The following is a 19,908-nucleotide window of genomic DNA, read 5'->3' as shown; positions in this document are numbered from 1 at the left end:
GTCATTTCACCGACTGGTGCAGTCAGGACTCAGTGTGGATCCAAAGGTGGGGATCCAAAGGCCAAATCATGCCGCCATTTAGAGGCAGCTGAAAAGTGGTAACATCTGCTCAGGTTAAAAACCAAACCAGATCAAGCATGGCATCATGGTTTTAAGATAAAAGTAGATTGCCAACACAGGGGCCAGCAACACTTAAGAAAAGGAAGCATAATTAAATAGAGGAACCTCTATTGTCTCCATGACCCAGACGATGTTTATGGCATGGAAGAGGGGCATGACTTTGCAAATCACACCCCCTGATAACAAGTAAATCATTTACAACTTTACCATCATCTGACATACAAATACACAAATAAACCTTGATTTATGACATTTCTAATGAGAGTTTAGGGCTGTGTTGAAATAGTGTTTGTTTACTTTTTAAATTGACCCAGCAATTACATTTGGTTAACTAAAGGGAGGCTTTTTTTCCATAAGGGTACTGCAGTATGTGTTTGAAATGCAAATACATTTTTGGACAAAATGTGTTGTGCTTTAGTTCTTTTTACACAAAGTTCCTTTTGTGTAATACTATATTATTCTTAATAACTGAAATCTAAATGACAAAATGACAAAAATATACAATAACTGTAAAAATCAGACAAAGGGCAATTGCTGTTTCACTGCACAGTACACCACAGTGTGTGGGAGATGGAGAGTTGGATAAACAGAGACAAATGTAGGAGGTTACCTAGAGACAGTAATGAGGAGGAAAGAAATACAGCATGGTAGTGGAAGACGAAATAGCGAGAATAAGACAGAAATACAGAGAGAGGCTGGGTATATGCTGGACCATTTTTAAAATGTGTGTCCAGAAGCCAACAAAGAAAAAAAAGAAAGTAAGACAGTGGGTGACAGGCACAGAATGAGAGAGAGAAATAAATCTAGAGAGAATCCTACAGTTTAAAAATAATATTACTTAATGGGCAATTGCAGATTGGAGATTTTAGGCATTTTACCTTCCACAATACATGATATCATCAAAAGATTACGAATTTGTGAATAATAAATAGATAAATTGATAAGCTTGAATGCTCATGACCTTCAATCGCTACGGCAGAATTGCATTAAAAGCCAGCAGGCTTCTGTGATGCATATCACCTACCTGAATAATGATGTGATTCCAAACAGGTGATGTCAACAGGTGATTGTAATCATTGTTTTGTACAAAAGTAGCATCCAGGAAAGGCTGAGTCTTTGATGAGAAAATATGGCCAGAGAATCTCCAGTTTGTCCACAAATGCACGAGAAAATGATTTAAAAACAATGAACCTCAAAGAAAGATTGGAAGGGCTTTGCATATTTCTCCCTCTACAGTGCATAATATCATCAAACGATTCAAGGATCTGGAAGGAATTGCAGTGCATAAGGGCCAAGGGCTCAAGCTTAGGCTGAACGCCCGTGATCTTCGATCCCTCAGACGGCACTGCATCAAGAACCACCACTCAACAATAGCTGATATAACCACATGGGTGAGGGATTACTTTGGCAAACCTTTGCAAGCACTACAATACAGAGTTACATGCACAAATGCCACTTAAAACTTTACTGTGCAAAAAAGAAGCCTTATGTTAACCATGTCCAGAAGCCGCATCGACTTCTCTGGGTTTGGAGGCATCTAGGATGGACCATCACACAGTTGAAACATGTATTGTGGTCAGATGAATCAGCATTTCAGGTCTCTTTTGGTAAATATGGACGCTGTGTGCTCCGGACCAAAGATGTTTGATAACAGTCCAGACTGTTATCAGCAACAAGTCCAAAAGCCAGGGTCTGTCATGGTATGAGGCTGTGTCAGTGACCTTGGCAAAGGTCATTTACACTTCTGTGATGGCAGCATTAATGCAGAAAAGTACATTGAGATCTTAGAGCAACATGTGCTGCCTTCAAGACGTCATCTTTTCCAGGGACATTCATGCATTTTTCAACAAGACATTACAAAGGCATGGCTGTGGAAGAAGAGGGTACAGGTACTGGACTGACCTGCCTGCAGTCCTGATCTGTCCCCAATAGAGAATGTGTGGAGAATTTTGAAAGGAAAAATGCGACAACAACCCCGTACTGTTGAACATCTTAAGACGTGTTTGCAGGAAGAACGGGACAAAATAAAAGCTGAAACACTAAATCACTTGGTCTCCTCGGTGCCAAAGCGTCTTTTAAGTGTGGTGAAAAGGAATGGCGACATTACAAAGTGGTAAATACTTTATTGTCCCAACCTTTTTTGGAATGTGTTGCAGGCCTGAAATGCAGGAATGGATGTTTATTAATAAATGAAATAAAGTCGAAGTAAATGTAAGAAACTCTGTGTTTTTTTATTTTTTGCATTTTACATACTGTCCCAACTTTTTCTGATTTGGGGTTGTACATTATTTTAAACATAAAACATTATTGTAAACATATCTACGCTGCTGTGCTTGTGATTGAAATGTAGTCTCTTGACTAGTCACTATCTGTCTCGTGTCTAGTGTTACTCCTGGCATGAACAGCATGAACTTGTTGAGGTGTGCCACATTGTGCTATCTGGGCAGCCAGAGATAAAAAGAAGAACAGACAGTCACCGAAAGGGAAAGAAGAGCAGATCATAATAGGGGGTGAAGGACGCCGGCTTGAGCTGTAGGTGATCAAACAGACCACATCACAGAGCAGGTCAGCCATGGGCATAATTGTTTTTAGAGGCCACTAAAACTGGCAAAGGCACACATTTCTGTTTCCATGCCTTATGATTTTTATTGGTGCAATTACACCGAGTAATAGCAATTGAAAAAAAGCTTCGCCTTCATGAGGAGGAAGATGTAAAGCTTTTATTGGTGTTGTAATGGTTTAATTCACTGCTGCTGCTAACACGATGTCCCATTGATGACAGCCTGATTGGGAGGACAAAGGAGGACTAGGCTCCTAAGCTCATTCTAGTGTGTGTGTGTGTGTGTGTGTGTGTGTGTAGAACAAGACAGGAGCGTATCGACTGCATGCTTTACTCACAGCTCTCAATTTCCAGTGTGCAGTTCTGCTCATCCAGTGGGTAACGTCTCAGGTCCATCATACATGCCGCAGTGGTGGTGATTCTGCATACAGGACGAACACACACACACACAGAGAAAGCACCCCATTACTGACAGCTTTCAAGGACACCGGGGACAAGAGCAGAGCTGAAGTACGCCTCCTCTAGCTCTCTCCTCTCTCACACACAGCCTTCACCATACAACCTGGAGCCACTGCTAAATTCACTTAAGTGCGGAGAGAGTAGATGGGGTCGAACACACAGACCTTCACTAATGTGCCAAGCCGCGAACTACTGCAAACAGCTATGGAACTGCAGCCTGGTAATGTGGGTGTAAAAAGAAAAGGAGTGATGATAATAGGAAGCCATGAAGTATTGTGCAGTTTGATTTCTTCATATCCCAGTAGAGAAGAAGGACAGTTTACCCAGATCACATAAACATTTTCAGCATTTAGCAGACGCCTTTATCCAAAGCGACTTACATTACAGTACACAGTCTGAGCAATTAAGGGTTAAGGGCCTTGCTCAAGGGCCCAACAGCAACCTGGCAGTGGTGGGGCTTGAACCAGCGACCCTCTGATCACTGGTCCAGTACCTTAACCACTAGGCTACAGCTGGCCCAAATAACACATTTACACCATTTAGCGGATGGTTTTATCCAAAGCAATTTACAATGAGGATTAACAGCAGTAACTTGGCTGTGATGGGGCTTGAACCAGGGACCTTTTGATTGCTGGTCCAGTACCCTAACCACTGAGCTACCACTGCCTTTTCTCCCCCAATTTTCTCCCCTAATTTAGTCGTGTCCAATTACCCTGATTGGGTCCTCTATACTGATTCGACCCTTCACCGCCCCCTCCGGTGCGTACAGTCAGTACAGACTGCATTTTTCACCTGCAAGAGTCGAGTTCATACACTTGACGGGCACTGTGTACGAAGGGCCACACCCCCATCAGCATTATTCCTCAGCTCTGTGCAGGCGCCATCAGTCAGCCAGCAGGGGCCGCAGTTGCACCAGTTATGAGGACCTATGATCCAGCCAATCGTTGTACATGCAGCCACCCAACCCAGTCGGAAAGGCAGAGCTGAGATTCGATACGATGAATTCGAAACCCCAACTCTGGTGCGCTAGCGTACTTTACCACTGCGCCACCTGAGCGGCCAATGTTTATTTTATTTTTTTATTTTTTTTTATTTTTTTTTTATGATGAAATATGTCAAATAACACCCAGAATTGGAATATTTTAAATGCCATTATAAGTTGGCATTGTTTTTTCAAACTGTGCAGCCCCTCCAGGTGGTACGTCAAAATGACCTTGAAAGATATTCTGCGTAAACTTAAGCATAACATTTTCATTTTTGCCATTTAGCAGACACTTTTATCCAAAGTGACCTACAGTACTGTGACAGTATACTGTCTAAGAAATTGAGGGTTAAAGGGCCTTGCTCAAGGGTCCAACAGTGGCAACTTGGCAGTGGTGAGGCTTGAACCAGTGGCCTTTCAATGACTTGTCCAGTACCTTAACCACACTAGGCTACAACTGTCCTTAAAACAAAAACCATGTGAAATTGATATATTTAGAAAGCAGAAGAGGTGAGGAGTTCTCTCTGTGTAGGTTTCTCAGGCACTTACTTTTCCTTCCATATTCCAAAAATATGCAAAATGTGCCTCAAGCTAATGCGCTAGCCCACCGCTCTTAAGATCTTGAACTCTCAAATTCAAATTTCAGCTGTGTTGTCAACCTAGCCTGGTGTCCAACAGGTGCAGTTGGCTCTGGTATTTCCAGGAATTGGAAATGAATGAAAGAGGGAGGTGGGGATTCACAGAACACATTGAGACATCCTCTAAGCCAGTGATCCCTAACCACCGGGCCACGGACTGGTACCGGTCTGTGGGTCATTCATTGCCGGGCTGCACACAAAGAATAAACAATCCATTTCCAACATCCTATCTTTGTGAAGAGGGATTTTCTGCAGTGACAGCAACCAAAACAAAGTTAAGAAGCATCCTGGACATAAGGAACACACTTCGGGTCTTATTGACTCCCATCACCCCTAGGTGGGAGCGTCTTGTTGCAGCGAAAAAAGCTCAGGGTTCCCACTGATTTTCCATCATTGGTGAGTAGTATTGTTATGCACTTTGTGTTTTTTATTATGCTCATCATATCATTCAATTTAAAATCCTCTCACCCTCGCAAGTCTAAAATTATATTTTATATGAAACCGATTCTAAGCCACCTATGTTGGATTGGTCTTGTTGAAAAGGTGATGTGACTCAGTGTTAAACATGCCTCGGTCCCAGTATTAAATTTGTCATCGAAAACACTGCAAATCATGCATTTGACCTTTTTACAATTAAATAAGGGACGGCACAGTGGCTAAGTGGGTAGCACTGTCGCCTCACAGCAAGAAGGTCCTGGGTTCGATCCCCAGGTGGGGCGGTCCGGGTCCTTTCTGTGTAAGTTTGCATGTTCTCCCTGTGTCTGAGTGGGTTTATTCCAGGTGCTCCGGTTTCCTCCCACAATCCAAAGACATGCAGTCAGGTGAATTGGAAATACAAATTTGTCCATGACTGTGTGTGATATAACCTTATGAACTAATGAATCTTGTGTAAAGAGTAACTACCGTTCCTGTTATAAATGTAACCAAAGTGTAAAACATGACATTAAAATCCTTATAAACAAACAAACTATTAAATAAAGATTTAAGTAAATTAACAAATTACATGACATAGATTTAAATGACATTACAAAACTTTGTATGCCAGCACAGTCTGTAAAATGTGATTGTCAGGAACACATAGGTTATTTTTTCCAGGGGAGCAAAAATGTACAAAAACACAACACTAAGGTCCACAAAAGTGCTAAACATGCACATATAAGGAGCAGTGCTGGTTCATAACTAAGCACTAGAACGTCAAAAATTAAGCATAAAACACAGAGAAAAAGGCGAGAACAAAGCAAGTCTCCTGACAAAATTAAGCCTATCACTCATGTAAACAGAGAAATATGCGCTGACTAGTGGACAAATACTGAACTACTGTTCTTGGTACGCCTCTCGCTGGGATTTTAAACAATCGGACCGGACATTTGGTTTTCCAGATTTTGTCTGTTCATTTACATGTAAATTTTTTAGCATTTAGTGGATGCCTTTATCCAAATAGACTTTCAATACTATGACAGTATACAGTATTGTCTAAGCAACTGAGGGTTAATGGCCTTGCTCAAGGGCCCAACAGTGGCAACCATACACTGGTGGGGGTTGAACCAGTGACATACAGTATATATACAGTGTATCACAAAAGTGAGTACACCCCTCACATTTCTGCAAATATTTTATTATATCTTTTCATGGGACAACACTATAGAAATAAAACTTGGATATAACTTAGAGTAGTCAGTGTACAACTTGTATAGCAGTGTAGATTTACTGTCTTCTGAAAATAACTCAACACACAGCCATTAATGTCTAAATGGCTGGCAACATAAGTGAGTACACCCCACAGTGAACATGTCCAAATTGTGCCCAAAGTGTCAATATTTTGTGTGACCACCATTATTATCCAGCACTGCCTTAACCCTCCTGGGCATGGAATTCACCAGAGCTGCACAGGTTGCTACTGGGAATCCTCTTCCACTCCTCCATGATGACATCACGGAGCTGGTGGATGTTAGACACCTTGAACTCCTCCACCTTCCACTTGAGGATGCGCCACAGGTGCTCAATTGGGTTTAGTCCATCACCTTTACCTTCAGCTTCCTCAGCAAGGCAGTTGTCATCTTGGAGGTTGTGTTTGGGGTCGTTATCCTGTTGGAAAACTGCCATGAGGCCCAGTTTTCGAAGGGAGGGGATCATGCTCTGTTTCAGAATGTCACAGTACATGTTGGAATTCATGTTTTCCTCAATGAACTGCAGCTCCCCAGTGCCAGCAACACTCATGCAGCCCAAGACCATGATGCTACCACCACCATGCTTGACTGTAGGCAAGATACAGTTGTCTTGGTACTTCTCACCAGGGCGCCGCCACACATGCTGGACACCATCTGAGCCAAACAAGTTTATCTTGGTCTCGTCAGACCACAGGGCATTCCAGTAATCCATGTTCTTGGACTGCTTGTCTTCAGCAAACTGTTTGCGGGCTTTCTTGTGCGTCAGCTTCCTTCTGGGATGACGACCATGCAGACCGAGTTGATGCAGTGTGCGGCGTATGGTCTGAGCACTGACAGGCTGACCTCCCACGTCTTCAACCTCTGCAGCAATGCTGGCAGCACTCATGTGTCTATTTTTTAAAGCCAACCTCTGGATATGACGCCGAACACGTGGACTCAACTTCTTTGGTCGACCCTGGCAAAGCCTGTTCCGAGTGGAACCTGTCCTGGAAAACCGCTGTATGACCTTGGCCACCATGCTGTAGCTCAGTTTCAGGGTGTTAGCAATCTTCTTATAGCCCAGGCCATCTTTGTGGAGAGCAACAATTCTATTTCTCACATCCTCAGAGACTTCTTTGCCATGAGGTGCCATGTTGAATATCCAGTGGCCAGTATGAGAGAATTGTACCCAAAACAACAAATTTAACAGCCCTGCTCCCCATTTACACCTGGGACCTTGACACATGACACCAGGGAGGGACAACGACACATTTGGGCACAATCTGGATATGTTCACTGTGGGGTGTACTCACTTATGTTGCCAGCTATTTAGACATTAATGGCTGTGTGTTGAGTTATTTTCAGAAGACAGTAAATCTACACTGCTATACAAGCTGTACACTGACTACTCTAAGTTATATCCAAGTTTCATGTCTATAGTGTTGTCCCATGAAAAGATATAATGAAATATTTGCAGAAATGTGAGGGGTGTACTCACTTTTGTGATACACTGTATATACTGTATATATATTATATATATATATATATATATATATATATATATATATATATACAGTGGCAAGAAAAAGTATGTGAACTACTTGGAATTTTATGGTTTTCTGCATTAATTTGTCATAAAATGTGATCTGATCCTCATCCAAGTAAAGTGTATTGACAAATATAATGTGCCCAAAATAATAACACAAAAAAATAAATTTTCTTTCAGGTCTTTATTGAACACACTCATTCAACATTCAAAGTGGTAGTGGAAAAAGTAAGTGAACCCTTGGAATTAATAGCTGGTTGACCCCCCCTTGGCAGCAATAACCTCAACCAGGCGCTTCCTGTAGCTGTGGATCAGACCTGCACATCGTTCAGGAGGAATTTTAGCCCATTCTTCTTGGCAGAACTGCTTTAGCTCCGTCATGTTCCTTGGATGCCTCATGTATACGGCTCTCTTCAAGTCAATCCATAGCATTTCTATAGGGTTGAGATCTGGGCTCTGACTTGGCCACTCCAAAAGGCGGATTTTGTTTTTCATAAGCCATTCTGTTGTGGACTTGCTCCGGTGTTTTGGGTCATTGTCCTGTTGCATCACCCAACTTCTACAGAGTTTCAGCTGGCGTACAGACACTCTCACATTATCCTGTAAAATTTTTTGATACACTTGGGAATTCATCTTCCCCTCAATGACTGTAAGCTGACCAGGCCCTGATGCAGCAAAGCAGGCCCAAATCATGATGTTCCCTCCACCATACTTGACGGTTGGGATGATATTTTCATGATGATGTGCAGTGCCTTTTTTACGCCAGATGTATCGCTGCGTGTTCTTTCCAAATAGTTCAATCTTAGTTTCATCTGTCCACAAAACATTTTGCCAGTACCGTTGTGAAGTGTCAATGTGCTTCTTTTTAGTAAGCAGCGGCTTCTTTCGTGGTGTCCTGCCATAGACACCTTGCTTGTTCAAGGTTTTACGAACTGTAGACTCATGAACATAGATGTTAGCCTGTACCAATGCCGCCTTCAAATCTTTGGCTGTCACTCGGGGTTGTTTCTTCACCTCATTGATGAGTCTCCGTTGTGCTCTTGGGGTCATTTTGACGGGGCGCCCACTTCTTGGCAGAGTAGCCACAGTCCCAAATTGTCTCCATTTGTAGATTGTTTGCCTTACTGTAGACTGGTGAATTTCCAAAGTCTTTGAAATCACTTTGTAACCCTTTCCAGCTTTATGTAAATCAACAATTTTTGATCGTAGATCCTCTGAAAGCTCTTTTTGGCGAGGCATGGCTTACATATGCGTATCCTTCTTGTGTGGAGCAAACTCAAAAAGTCTAAGTGGTTTTTATCAGTCAAAGTAGCTCTAGTCCACACCTCCAAACTCATTTTCTTAACAAGACTCCAGGTATGCTAACACCTGACTCCAATTAGCTTTTTTGAGATCATTAACTCAGGGGTTCACATACTTTATCCACTAGCACTATGATGCTTTTATGGTTGTTCTCAATGAAGACATGAAAGATAAAATTTTTTGTGTGTTATTCTTTTAGGCACATTATATTTGTCGATACGCTTGACTTGGATGAGGATCAAATCACATTTTATGACAAATTAATGCAGAAAACCATAAAATTCCAAGAGGTTCACATACTTTTTCTTGCCACTGTATATATATATATATATATGTATATATACAGTATATATACAGTATATATATATATATATATATATATATATATATATATATACAGTATATATATATATATATATATATACACAGTATATATATACACCTCAACCATAAAATTAAAACCACCTCCTTGTTTTTACACTCACTGTCCATTTTATCAGCTCCACTTACCATATAGGAGCAAAGCAGTTCTACAATGACTGACTGTAGTCCATCTGTTTCTCTACATTTCTCTTCTTTAGCCTGCTTTCACCCTGTTTTTCAATGGTCAAAAATCTCCTAGGACCACTACAGAGCAGGTATTATTTAGGTGGTGGATGATTCTCAGCACTGCAGTGACAATATTTTTTAAACACCATGTCCACTCACTGTCCACTCTATTAGACACTCCTACCTAGTTGGTCCACCCTGCAGATGTAAAGTCAGAGACGATCGCTCATCTATTGCTGCTGTTTGAGTTGGTCATCTTCTAGACATTCATCAGTGGTCACAGGACGCTGCCCACGGGGCGCTGTTGGATGGATATTTTTGGTTGGTGGACTATTCTCAGTCCAGCTGTGACAGTGAGGTGTTTAAAAACTTCAGCAGCGCTGCTGTGTCTTATCCACTCATACCAGCACAACACACACTAACACACCACCACCATGTCAGTGTCACTGCAGTGCTGAGATGATCCACCACCCAAATAATACCTACTCTGTGGTGGTCCTGGGAGAGTCCTGACCATTGAAGAACAGCATGAAAGGGGGCTAACAAAGCATGCAGAGAAACAGATGGACTACAGTCAGTAATTGTAGAACTACAAAGTGCTTCTATATGGTAAGTGGAGCTGATAACATGGACAGTGAGTGTAGAAACAATGTTATGGCTGATTGGAAGCTACAGTGAACAAATTCAAATTTATATGTCTATTATTTGTGTGCTGTGCATGTGTAAACTCCCACATCTGATTATTTCATGGTTTACTTCTTAAACCAGTCAGGTTTGCTGGCTCTCTGAACCTGCACTGGCATTGAGTTGATGGGGAAAAAAAGCAAGTAATGTAAAAAGGAAATTGAGAGCACAACGCTACACTGCAGTGTGTGGATATGATTAACATGAATATGAATGAGTACATTTTTGTCCCCCTTCCAGAAAGTATGACCTGAAAGCAGCAGGCAGAAACCCCCCACCCTGCCCCTCTTGTGCCTTCTAATCCACCTTCCAATAATCATATGTCCACAGGAAGCACCGGGGAAATAAGGAAATTAGGTCAAGATGGCAGAGGTAAAAATACCGGCCTATTTATAACCTGCTACATCATCACGGTCGTCATCATCAGCAAGCGTCTTTTGTGCTTGGCAGAGGTACCGCTGTAGAGAAAGTGGTTGGCATGGTGGGGGTGGTGGTATGACTGACAGGCTGCTCGTGTTCAAAGTGTGTTCTGACACTCACCTGGATGGAGAGAGAATCGAGCATCGTTGTCTCCCAGCATACTGAATGTGCTTAACACCCACCCCTACTTTCTATCAATAGCACTCATTTGTACGTAGTCTTTCTCACCCACTACATACAGTAGATCTTATCTGATAAACAGATAGCAATAAAAGTCCAATAAGGTATCCCACAAGGTTCTGCCATGGGGCACTTGCTTTATACCCTAAAACAATGTTGACTTTTTAGACTGATTCAGATTCAGAAACAGTTCCACAAAACACAGACATAAAATGTATATAAAATTTACCTAACATTATGACCACTGACAGGTGAAGTGAATAACACTGATTATCTCTTTATCATGGCACCTGTTAGGGCGTGGGATATATTAGGCAGCGAGTGAACATTTTATCCTCAAAGTTGGGCAAGCGTAAGGATTTGAGCGAATTTGACAAGGGCCAAATTGTGATGGCTAGACGACTGGGTCTAAGCATCTCCAAAACTGCAGCTCTTGTGGGGTGTTCCCGGTCTGCAGTGGTCAGTATCTATTAAAAGTGGTCCAAGGAAGGAACAAAGGTAAACCGGCAACAGGGTCATAGGCGGCCAAGGCTCATTGACACACCTAGGGAGAGAAGACTAGCTCATGTGGTCCGATCCAACAGACAAGCTACTGTAGCTCAGATTGCTGAAGAAGTTAATGCTGGTTCGGATAACCTGACCTGGTGCTTGCACGCCTCTTCTCTGGTCAAAAAGGCTCACTAGCGTCTGCATTTCCTACTTTGATTCTCAGTCCACCCTTCCTTACCATTTTCTATAAAGGCACAATAGAGAGTGTTTTAACCAGCAGCATCTCGCTATGGTGTGAGAGTTGCAACACCTCATAAGTAAAGGCCTTGAGGAGAGTGGTTAAGGCAGCGGGAAAGACCATTGGGGCAAGACTTCTACCTATCAAGGATCTGGCTCCAAAAACACCTCCTGTCAAAAGTCACGAGCGTCATCAGTGACTCCATTCACCTCTGTCACAGCCTTCAAGGAAAAAGGTACATTAATGTACATACACCGATCAGCCATAACATTAAAACCACCTCCTTGTTTCTACACACATTGTCCATTTTATCAGCTTCACTTACCATTTAAAAGCACTTTCCTTTTACTCTGTTCTTCAATGGTCAGGACTCTCCCAGGACCACTACAGAGTAGGTATTATTTAGGTGGTGGATCATTCTCAGCACTGCAGTGACACTGACATGGTGGTGGTGTGTTAGTGTGTGTTGTGCTGGTATGAGTGGATAAGACACAGCAGCGCTGCTGGAGTTTTTAAACACCTCACTGTCACTGCTGGACTGAGAATAGTCCACCAACCAAAAATATCCAGCCAACATTCTGTGACCACTAATGAAGGTCTTGAAGATGACCAACTCAAACAGCAGCAATAGATGAGCGATCGTCTCTGACTTTACATCTACACGGTGGACCAACTAGGTAGGAGTGAACGGCAGTTGTAGCCTAGTGGTTAAGATACTGGTCCAGTAATCAGAAGGTTGCCGGTTCAAGCCTCACCACTGCCAGGTTGCCACTGTTGGGTATACTGTCACAGTAATGTAAGTCGCTTTGGATAAAATGCTGAAAATGTAAATGTAAATGAAAATGAGTGTCAAATAAAGTGGACAGTGAGTGGACACGGTATTTAAGAACTCCAGCAGCGCTGCTGTGTCTGATCCACTTATACCAGCACAACACACACTAACACACCACCACCATGTCAGTGTCACTGCAGTAATACCTGCTCTGTGGTGGTCCTGTGGGGGTCCTGACCATTGAAGAACAGGGTGAAAGTAGGTTAAAAAAGCATGTTGAAAAACAGATGGACTACAGTCAGTAATTGTAGAGCTACAAAGTGCTTCTATATGGTAAGTGGAGCTGATAAAACGGACAGTGAGTGTAGAAACAAGGAGGTGGTTTTAATGTTATGGCTGATCAGTGTACATATAGCACTTTGTTGGTATACAATTACTAATTACAGACTTCTACAGATTTCTACAGTCACAATATAAAATATTGTATAGTCATAGCTATAGGTAATATTAATGCTCATAGTTTAAAAAAAGGATGTCCAAGAAACTTGTGGTCAGATGTTCACATACTTTTGACCATATATCTGTGGTCTTATTTGAATGCCTGTTTCCTTTCCCATCATGCCTTGCTGCAGTGTTTTTTAATGTGCACTGGCTGAGTTCACAAGAGGTTTGGTGTACACCCCAAGGCATGGCGTGCACCTTTATTTTGAATGACCTTGTTTACCGAAGCCTGCCGCCACACAAAGGGGCTCTGGCCTAACGTTTCATTACGCGGGTGAGCTACAGAGTGTGTTTAAGCATAATGCAAACGCAGCATGGCACACACAGAGCTAAATTACCAAAGAGTACATGTCAGGAGGATCTCTGAGCTATCATGTAGCAATTAGCGCACAGATTAAAGTCCAGTTTAAATTACAGTGGGCAGCTCGAGGGTTCTGCCACGGTGATACGGCATTAGCATTGTTTGTTTTGACACATCAATGTGGATGCTGGCACATAAAGCATGATATGGCTGATTTGGGATTTTGGATAGCTTACTGTTGTTTTGACAAGCATTGCCAGCTCGTAAATGGACTTGGCACACCTCACAGTCGCAGTTGACACAGCGGTCACTGACACAATAGCCGGTACTGAAATAATCAAATATTGTTTTAGTCAAATCTCACAAGTCAAATACAACTGTTTCAACAATGAAAATCTTAATATTGAACTAAATCCTAATCTTACACCCAATGGCTGACAAGCTACATTTTGATTTGCCAAATTTTTTTTTTTTTAAATACAAGGAGAATAAATTGTCCCAACCTATTCAATTTTTTATAGTGAATTTCGATTGCTTTAGTGATATTCATAGTATTACAGTGGCTCAAGAAGCAAGGGGTCAAGTGCAACCCACGGACAGCAGCTAGACAGGCTGGGAGTGACTCAATAAGTTCCTGGTAGGTTGTTACAGATATCTGGAGCCATGCTGACTTCAGTGCATCCCACAGCTGCTGAAGGAGGCCTAGGGGAGGATCCACAGAGCGAACACAGCGATTGAAGTGGTCCCAAGATGCTCAATTGGGTTAAAGTCTGGGGAATTAGGAGGCCAGGGTAGTACTTGAAAGTCTTGGTCATACTCTTCCAACCAATGTCTGACATTTCTGGCTGTGTGACGTTGCATTGTCTGGCTTGAAGATCCCATCCGTCCCAGGGAACTTTTACCCATGACAGCAATGAGGTGTATACCCCATGAGGGATATACACCGACATTCTGACCACTGACAGGTGAAGTGAATAACACTGATTATCTCTTCATCACAGCACCTAGTTAGTTAGTGGGTGGGATATATTAGGCAGATGTGTTAGAAGCAGGAAAAATGGACAAGCGTAAGGATTTGAGTGAGCTTGACAAGGGCCAAATTATTAATGGCTAGACGACTGGGTCAGAGCATCTCCAAAACTGCAGCTTTTGTGGGGTGTTCCCGGTCTGCAGTGGTCAGTATCTATTAAAAGTGGTCCAAGGAAGGAACAGTGGTAAATCGGGTGACAGGGTCATGGGCGGCCAAGGCTCATTGATGCACGTGGGGAGCGAAGGCTGGAAACAGACGAGCTACTGTAGCTCAAATTGCTGAAGAAGTTAATGCTGGTTCTGATAGAAAGGTGTCAGAATACACAGTGCATCACAGTTTGTTGCATATGGGGCTGCATAGACACAGACCTGTCAGGGTGCCATGCTAACCCCTGTCCACCGCTGAAAGCGCCAACGATGGACACGTGAGCATCGGAACTGGACCACAGAGCAATGGAAGAAGGTGGTCTGGTCTGATGAATCATGTTTCCTTTTATATCACGTGGATGGCCGGGTGCGTGTGCACTTTGGTAAAAATCCCACCCCAGTTGTGACATTTTGTAAAATGTAAAAATGACCAACTTATTTTTTATAAATAGAAACAATTTTACAATGTAATGCCTGGGACACATTTTAAAAGTTGGGACAGAGGCATGTTTACCACTGTGTTACATCCCCTTTCCTACTGACTACACTTTTAATTGTTTGAAAACTGCGGATACTAATTGCTGCAGTTTTGCAAGTGGAATTTCTGCCCATTCTTGCTTAATACAACCATGGGGTTTGTACAAGTAGGATTTTATGTAGATGTAGGATTTGGTCCCCCAAAATATGTTAGTAAATGAAGTAAGCAAAACAAGAATTGATCATTAATTATTGCAACACAGCCGAAGCTAAAAGTCCCTGCTAGATTTCAAACCTCTGCCACACATACACACAGTGTATTTCTAACAGAGAGAATGTTTGATCTCTTTGGGCAATATCTGTCCTCTTTCCGCATCCTCATCACACAGTACTGTTGTCCAGCAACAACAAAAGAAAATGACCGGCTTAATAGCACTGAAATGGGACATTACACAAATGGACCTGTGCTCCCTATAAATAGCCACGTTTGCGCCAGCTCCTTCTAATCTTTAGAAACTGCAAAAGCAAATCAAATGGACCCATTCAAGCACTTACACCACCTCCACGTGTCATCCTCACACTCGGCAGAACAAATAACGTGTCATTTTTCGGTGCCGCATTATCCCTCCGTCTTTTGTGAAAGTAACAAAAAGAGCACCCGGAGTGATGAATGTGATGCATTAAAAATTCACACGGAAAGGAAAATCAGATAAAAGAGAACAATGTGAGTAGGAGCACCGAGAGTGAAGTGGTTATGTTTTTAAAGTACAGAAGGAGTAAGAGGTGTAAAGATCCACCAATTTAAATCTCAGCACTGATCTCAATATTTATCATATAGATGCCCTGATTCCAAACTAAAGATGACCTAAATGGTCACAATTATATTAGTTTTTTATGATTTAACTAAGTGTTTACTGTAATATCATCCAGCCTTGGGTGATCAATTGCTTTTATATTACAGCAGATTTACAAAATTAACTGAAAGAATTAAGCAATTAAGTAAAATAAATTATTAATAGCTTTCTTCAGACGCAAATGTATTTTCACCATGAATGGTTTGTTGGATTTATTATATATTTATAAGGATCGGTGTGTAATATTGTTAGCAGGGACACTGATTTTCAGCACTTTTTATCTTTTATTCCTTGTTTCTAACATTGTTCTATAGTATGTCCTGTTTACCTCAGACATTTACATTTGCAGCATTTAGCAGAGGCTTTTATTCGAAGTGACTTACAATTATCAGTGAATATAATTTTTTTAATGCATTTTCTGCCCTTTTTCTCCCTCTTTAGCACGTCCAATTGCCCAATTGCATCATGCTTCCTCTCTGCCTATGCCGATCCCTGCTCTGACCGAGGAGATCGAAGATAACCCACGCCCCCTCCGACAAGTGGGCAGCAAGCCGTATGCATCTTATCACCCACACATTGACGAGTGTTGTGCCACCTAGCGTTGTGTACGGAGAGACACACCCTAAGAGCACTCTTTCCTCATCTCTGTGTAGGCGCCTCTAATCAGCCAGCAGAGGTCATAATTGCACCAGTCTGACAGAGAGAGACCCATATCCAGCTTAGTCCCGCACAACAACAGGCCAATCATTGTTCATGTAGCCACTCAGCCTCAGCCGGCAAGGCAGAGCTGAGATTCGATACAATGTATTTGAGAACCCAGCTCTGGTTGCAGCGTGTGTTTTTACCGCTGCGCCACCTGAGTGGCTCAGTGAATATAATTTAAGCACCTAATGGTTAAGAGCCTTGGGGTTGAGGGTCAGGGGTCCAACAGTGGCAATGGTGGGGCCTGAACTGTCAACCTTATGATTACCAGTCCACTACCCTAACCACTGAACTACAACTGCCAAGTAGTATGCTGTGCCATTATTACCACAATTTGGTCCTCGTCAAACTTGCTCAAATCCTTACACTTGCCCATTTTTCCTGCTTCTAACACATCAACTTTGAGGATAAAATGTTCACTTGCTGCCTAATATATCCCACCTACTTATCACTTCACCTCTCAGTGGTCATAATGTTATGCCAAGTCGGTGTACATACACAGACGTACAGTACAACGAATATTTTTGTTTACAGTACCTATGTCATTTTTACTGTAACTAAAAAAACTTTGTTGTAATTGCTGTACATGTCATCTGTTAAAAATCTGTAAAATTATTCATATTCATTTATTAACTATTCATAACTAGTGCAGGTCTACCATATATTGAAATTAAGGAATTAATATCCTCCCATGCTGTGTGGCTTGTATAAATATTCTGAGCTGGTTTAATTGACTTCAATTCTAAATCAGGAGTCAATAGTCAGTCCAGTCCAGTAATGTAAAAACCCTCAATTTCCATCCATCCATCCATGGATCATCTATGGATGGATGAATTAATTAATTGGAATAACAACAAAGTTTGTAATGATTAAGTTTGTAGTGGGTCCGGTGCCGCCTGAAAAGACTGGGCACAAGACAGGAGCACATTCTGGACTGGGCAAGATGTTACATGATTATACATTCAATTACTTTTACACTAAGTGACACTAAGAGAAAGAATAATACAAACCAATCCAAATTATGCCTGTTTGTTGCATATGATAGAAATTGTGGTACCAAGCTGAAACCAGCTGCAGACATGCAGAGAACATGCAAGACTCCTGACACTCAGTGATTGAATGCGAGGATTGAACCCAGGTCCTCATAACTGGTGTTGCTGTGCAGCACCCACTCTACCAGCTGCAGCACTGTGCCATCACCTAATAGACATAAAAATGTATGTATGTAATGTATGTAAACCCATTAATGTTTAGGGCTTGGAAACAAAACTGTAGAAATGTATCTGTTCTACCTGACACCAGAGTAACTGTGCAAATTACTAAACACATTTATTGGATTTCAAAGGTTGGTCAATACTAAGAGAAACCACTGAACGTCAAAAACCCAAACCTATGTACTGAGCACTTTGCATCACGTTACTCCTAATTTACAAAGGACACAGTAAGTAAGCTTTGTACACAGATCGTGTCAAGTGTCAGGTATAAATGAAAATTTAATCCGCATCAGGTGCAGAATATAATAACCAAATTAGGAGAACACAGGAGCACGAGTATCATTTAATTCAGTTAATACTGATACAGAGAATTGTATAGATGTACAGTGGTAGCCTAGTGGGTAGAACTTTGGGCTATCAAGTAAAAGGTTCAGAGTTCGAATCCAGGCTTTGCCATGCAGCCACTGTTGGGCCCTTGAGCAATGCACTTAACCTTTCTGCTCCAGGGGCGCCGTACAATGTCTGATCCTGCGCTCTGACCCCAGCTTCCAAACAAGCAGGGATACGCAAACAAAGAATTTTGTTGTACTGTATGTATCTCTATGTACACCGACAAGGCATAACATTATGTCTGCGTCATGGTCGGGTGAGAGTACGCTGGCGTCCCTTTGTTGACTGCCGCATCTCCCCATGTCTGAACTGTGTTTGTTGTGTTGTCTTTGTCTATAGTGTTTATGTTTTCATTTTAAGTTTTTGTTTTGGGTTTGGCATGTTTGTTGCTGCCACGCGGCTGTTCTACTCTGCTGAACCTGGCTGTTAGCACTGAGGCTATTCTACTCTGCCGATCCTGGCTGTTAGCACCGCTGCTGTCGTGCTCTGCTGAACCTGGCTGTTAGCACTGCGGCTATTCTACTCTGCTGATCCTGGCTGTTAGCACTGCGGCTATTCTACTCTGCTGATCCTGGCTGTTAGCACCGCGGCTACTCTACTCTGCTCTGTGGCTATCGTGCTCTGCTGAACCTGGCTGTTAGCACCGCTGCTATCGTGCTCTGCTGATCCTGGCTGTTAGCACCGCGGCTATTCTACTATGCTGATCCTGGCTGTTAGCACCGCGGCTATTCTACTCTACTCGGCTGTATCGGGCTGTTAGCACCGCTGCTATCGTGCTCTGCTGATCCTGGCTGTTAGCACCGCGACTATTCTGCTCTCCTGAATCGGGCTGTTAGCTCCGTGGCTATCATGTTCTGCACAAATATTGTTGTTGTCATTTATCTGTTCTTTGTATTATTAATTGTTAAGCAACCTTGGGTTTTGTGAAAGGCGCTATATAAGTGTAACTTATTATTATTATTATTATTATTATTATTATGACCACTGACAGGTGAAGTGATTATCTCTTCATCACAGCATCTGTTAGTGGGTGGGATTTATTCAGCAGCAAGTGAACATTTTATCCTCAAAGTTGATGTGTTAGAAGCAGGACAAATGGAGAAGCGTAAGGATTTGAGCGAGTTTTACAAGGGCCAAATTGTGATGGCTAGACGACTAGTCAGAGCATCTCCAAAACTGCAGCTCTTGTGGGGTGTTCCCGGTCTGCAGTGGTCAGTATCTATCAAAAGTGGTCCAAGGAAGGAACAAGGGTAAACCGACGACATGGGCGGCCAAGGCTCATCGATGCACAAGGGGAGTGAAGGCTGGCCTGTGTGGACCGATCCAACAGATGAGCTACTGTAGCTCAATTTGCTGAAGAAGTTAATGCTGGTTCTGATAGAAAGGTGTCAGAATACACAGTGTATCACAGTTGCAGGGCTGTTTTGGCAGCAAAAGGGGAACCAACACAATATTAGGAAGGTGGTCATAATTTTATGCCTAATCGACGTGACAAAAAAGGCATTCTATCTACAAACCCCATGCTTAGAGCAGTGATCACTCAGTGATTAAGATACTGGACTAAAAGATTGCCTGTTTAAGCCCCACCACCACCAGGTTGCCACTGTTGCCACTGTTGCCACTGAGGCCCTTAAACCTCAATTGGTCAAAATTGTGTTCAGTCATAATTGTAAATCACTTTGGATAAAAGCATCTGCTAAATGCCAAA

General features: G+C 42.3%; 1 protein-coding gene across 2 annotated transcripts in view; it reads right to left on the bottom strand.

Moving 5' to 3' along the window:
• gabrb2a (gamma-aminobutyric acid type A receptor subunit beta2a) overlaps positions 1 to 19,908 on the bottom strand; it is a 140,437-nt gene that overhangs the window by 55,908 nt on the left and 64,621 nt on the right. For both annotated transcript variants that reach the window (XM_063000520.1, XM_063000528.1), the window contains exon 5: positions 3,019 to 3,101. In XM_063000520.1, the coding sequence (XP_062856590.1) occupies positions 3,019 to 3,101 (83 nt within the window). The remainder of the gene's footprint in view (positions 1 to 3,018; positions 3,102 to 19,908) is intronic.

The sequence above is a fragment of the Trichomycterus rosablanca genome, chromosome 1 (assembly GCF_030014385.1).
Source record: "Trichomycterus rosablanca isolate fTriRos1 chromosome 1, fTriRos1.hap1, whole genome shotgun sequence".
Classification (NCBI taxonomy): Eukaryota; Metazoa; Chordata; class Actinopteri; order Siluriformes; family Trichomycteridae; genus Trichomycterus; species Trichomycterus rosablanca.
Note: the sequence above shows the minus strand (reverse complement) of the source record. Positions and strands in the feature narration are given on the sequence as shown.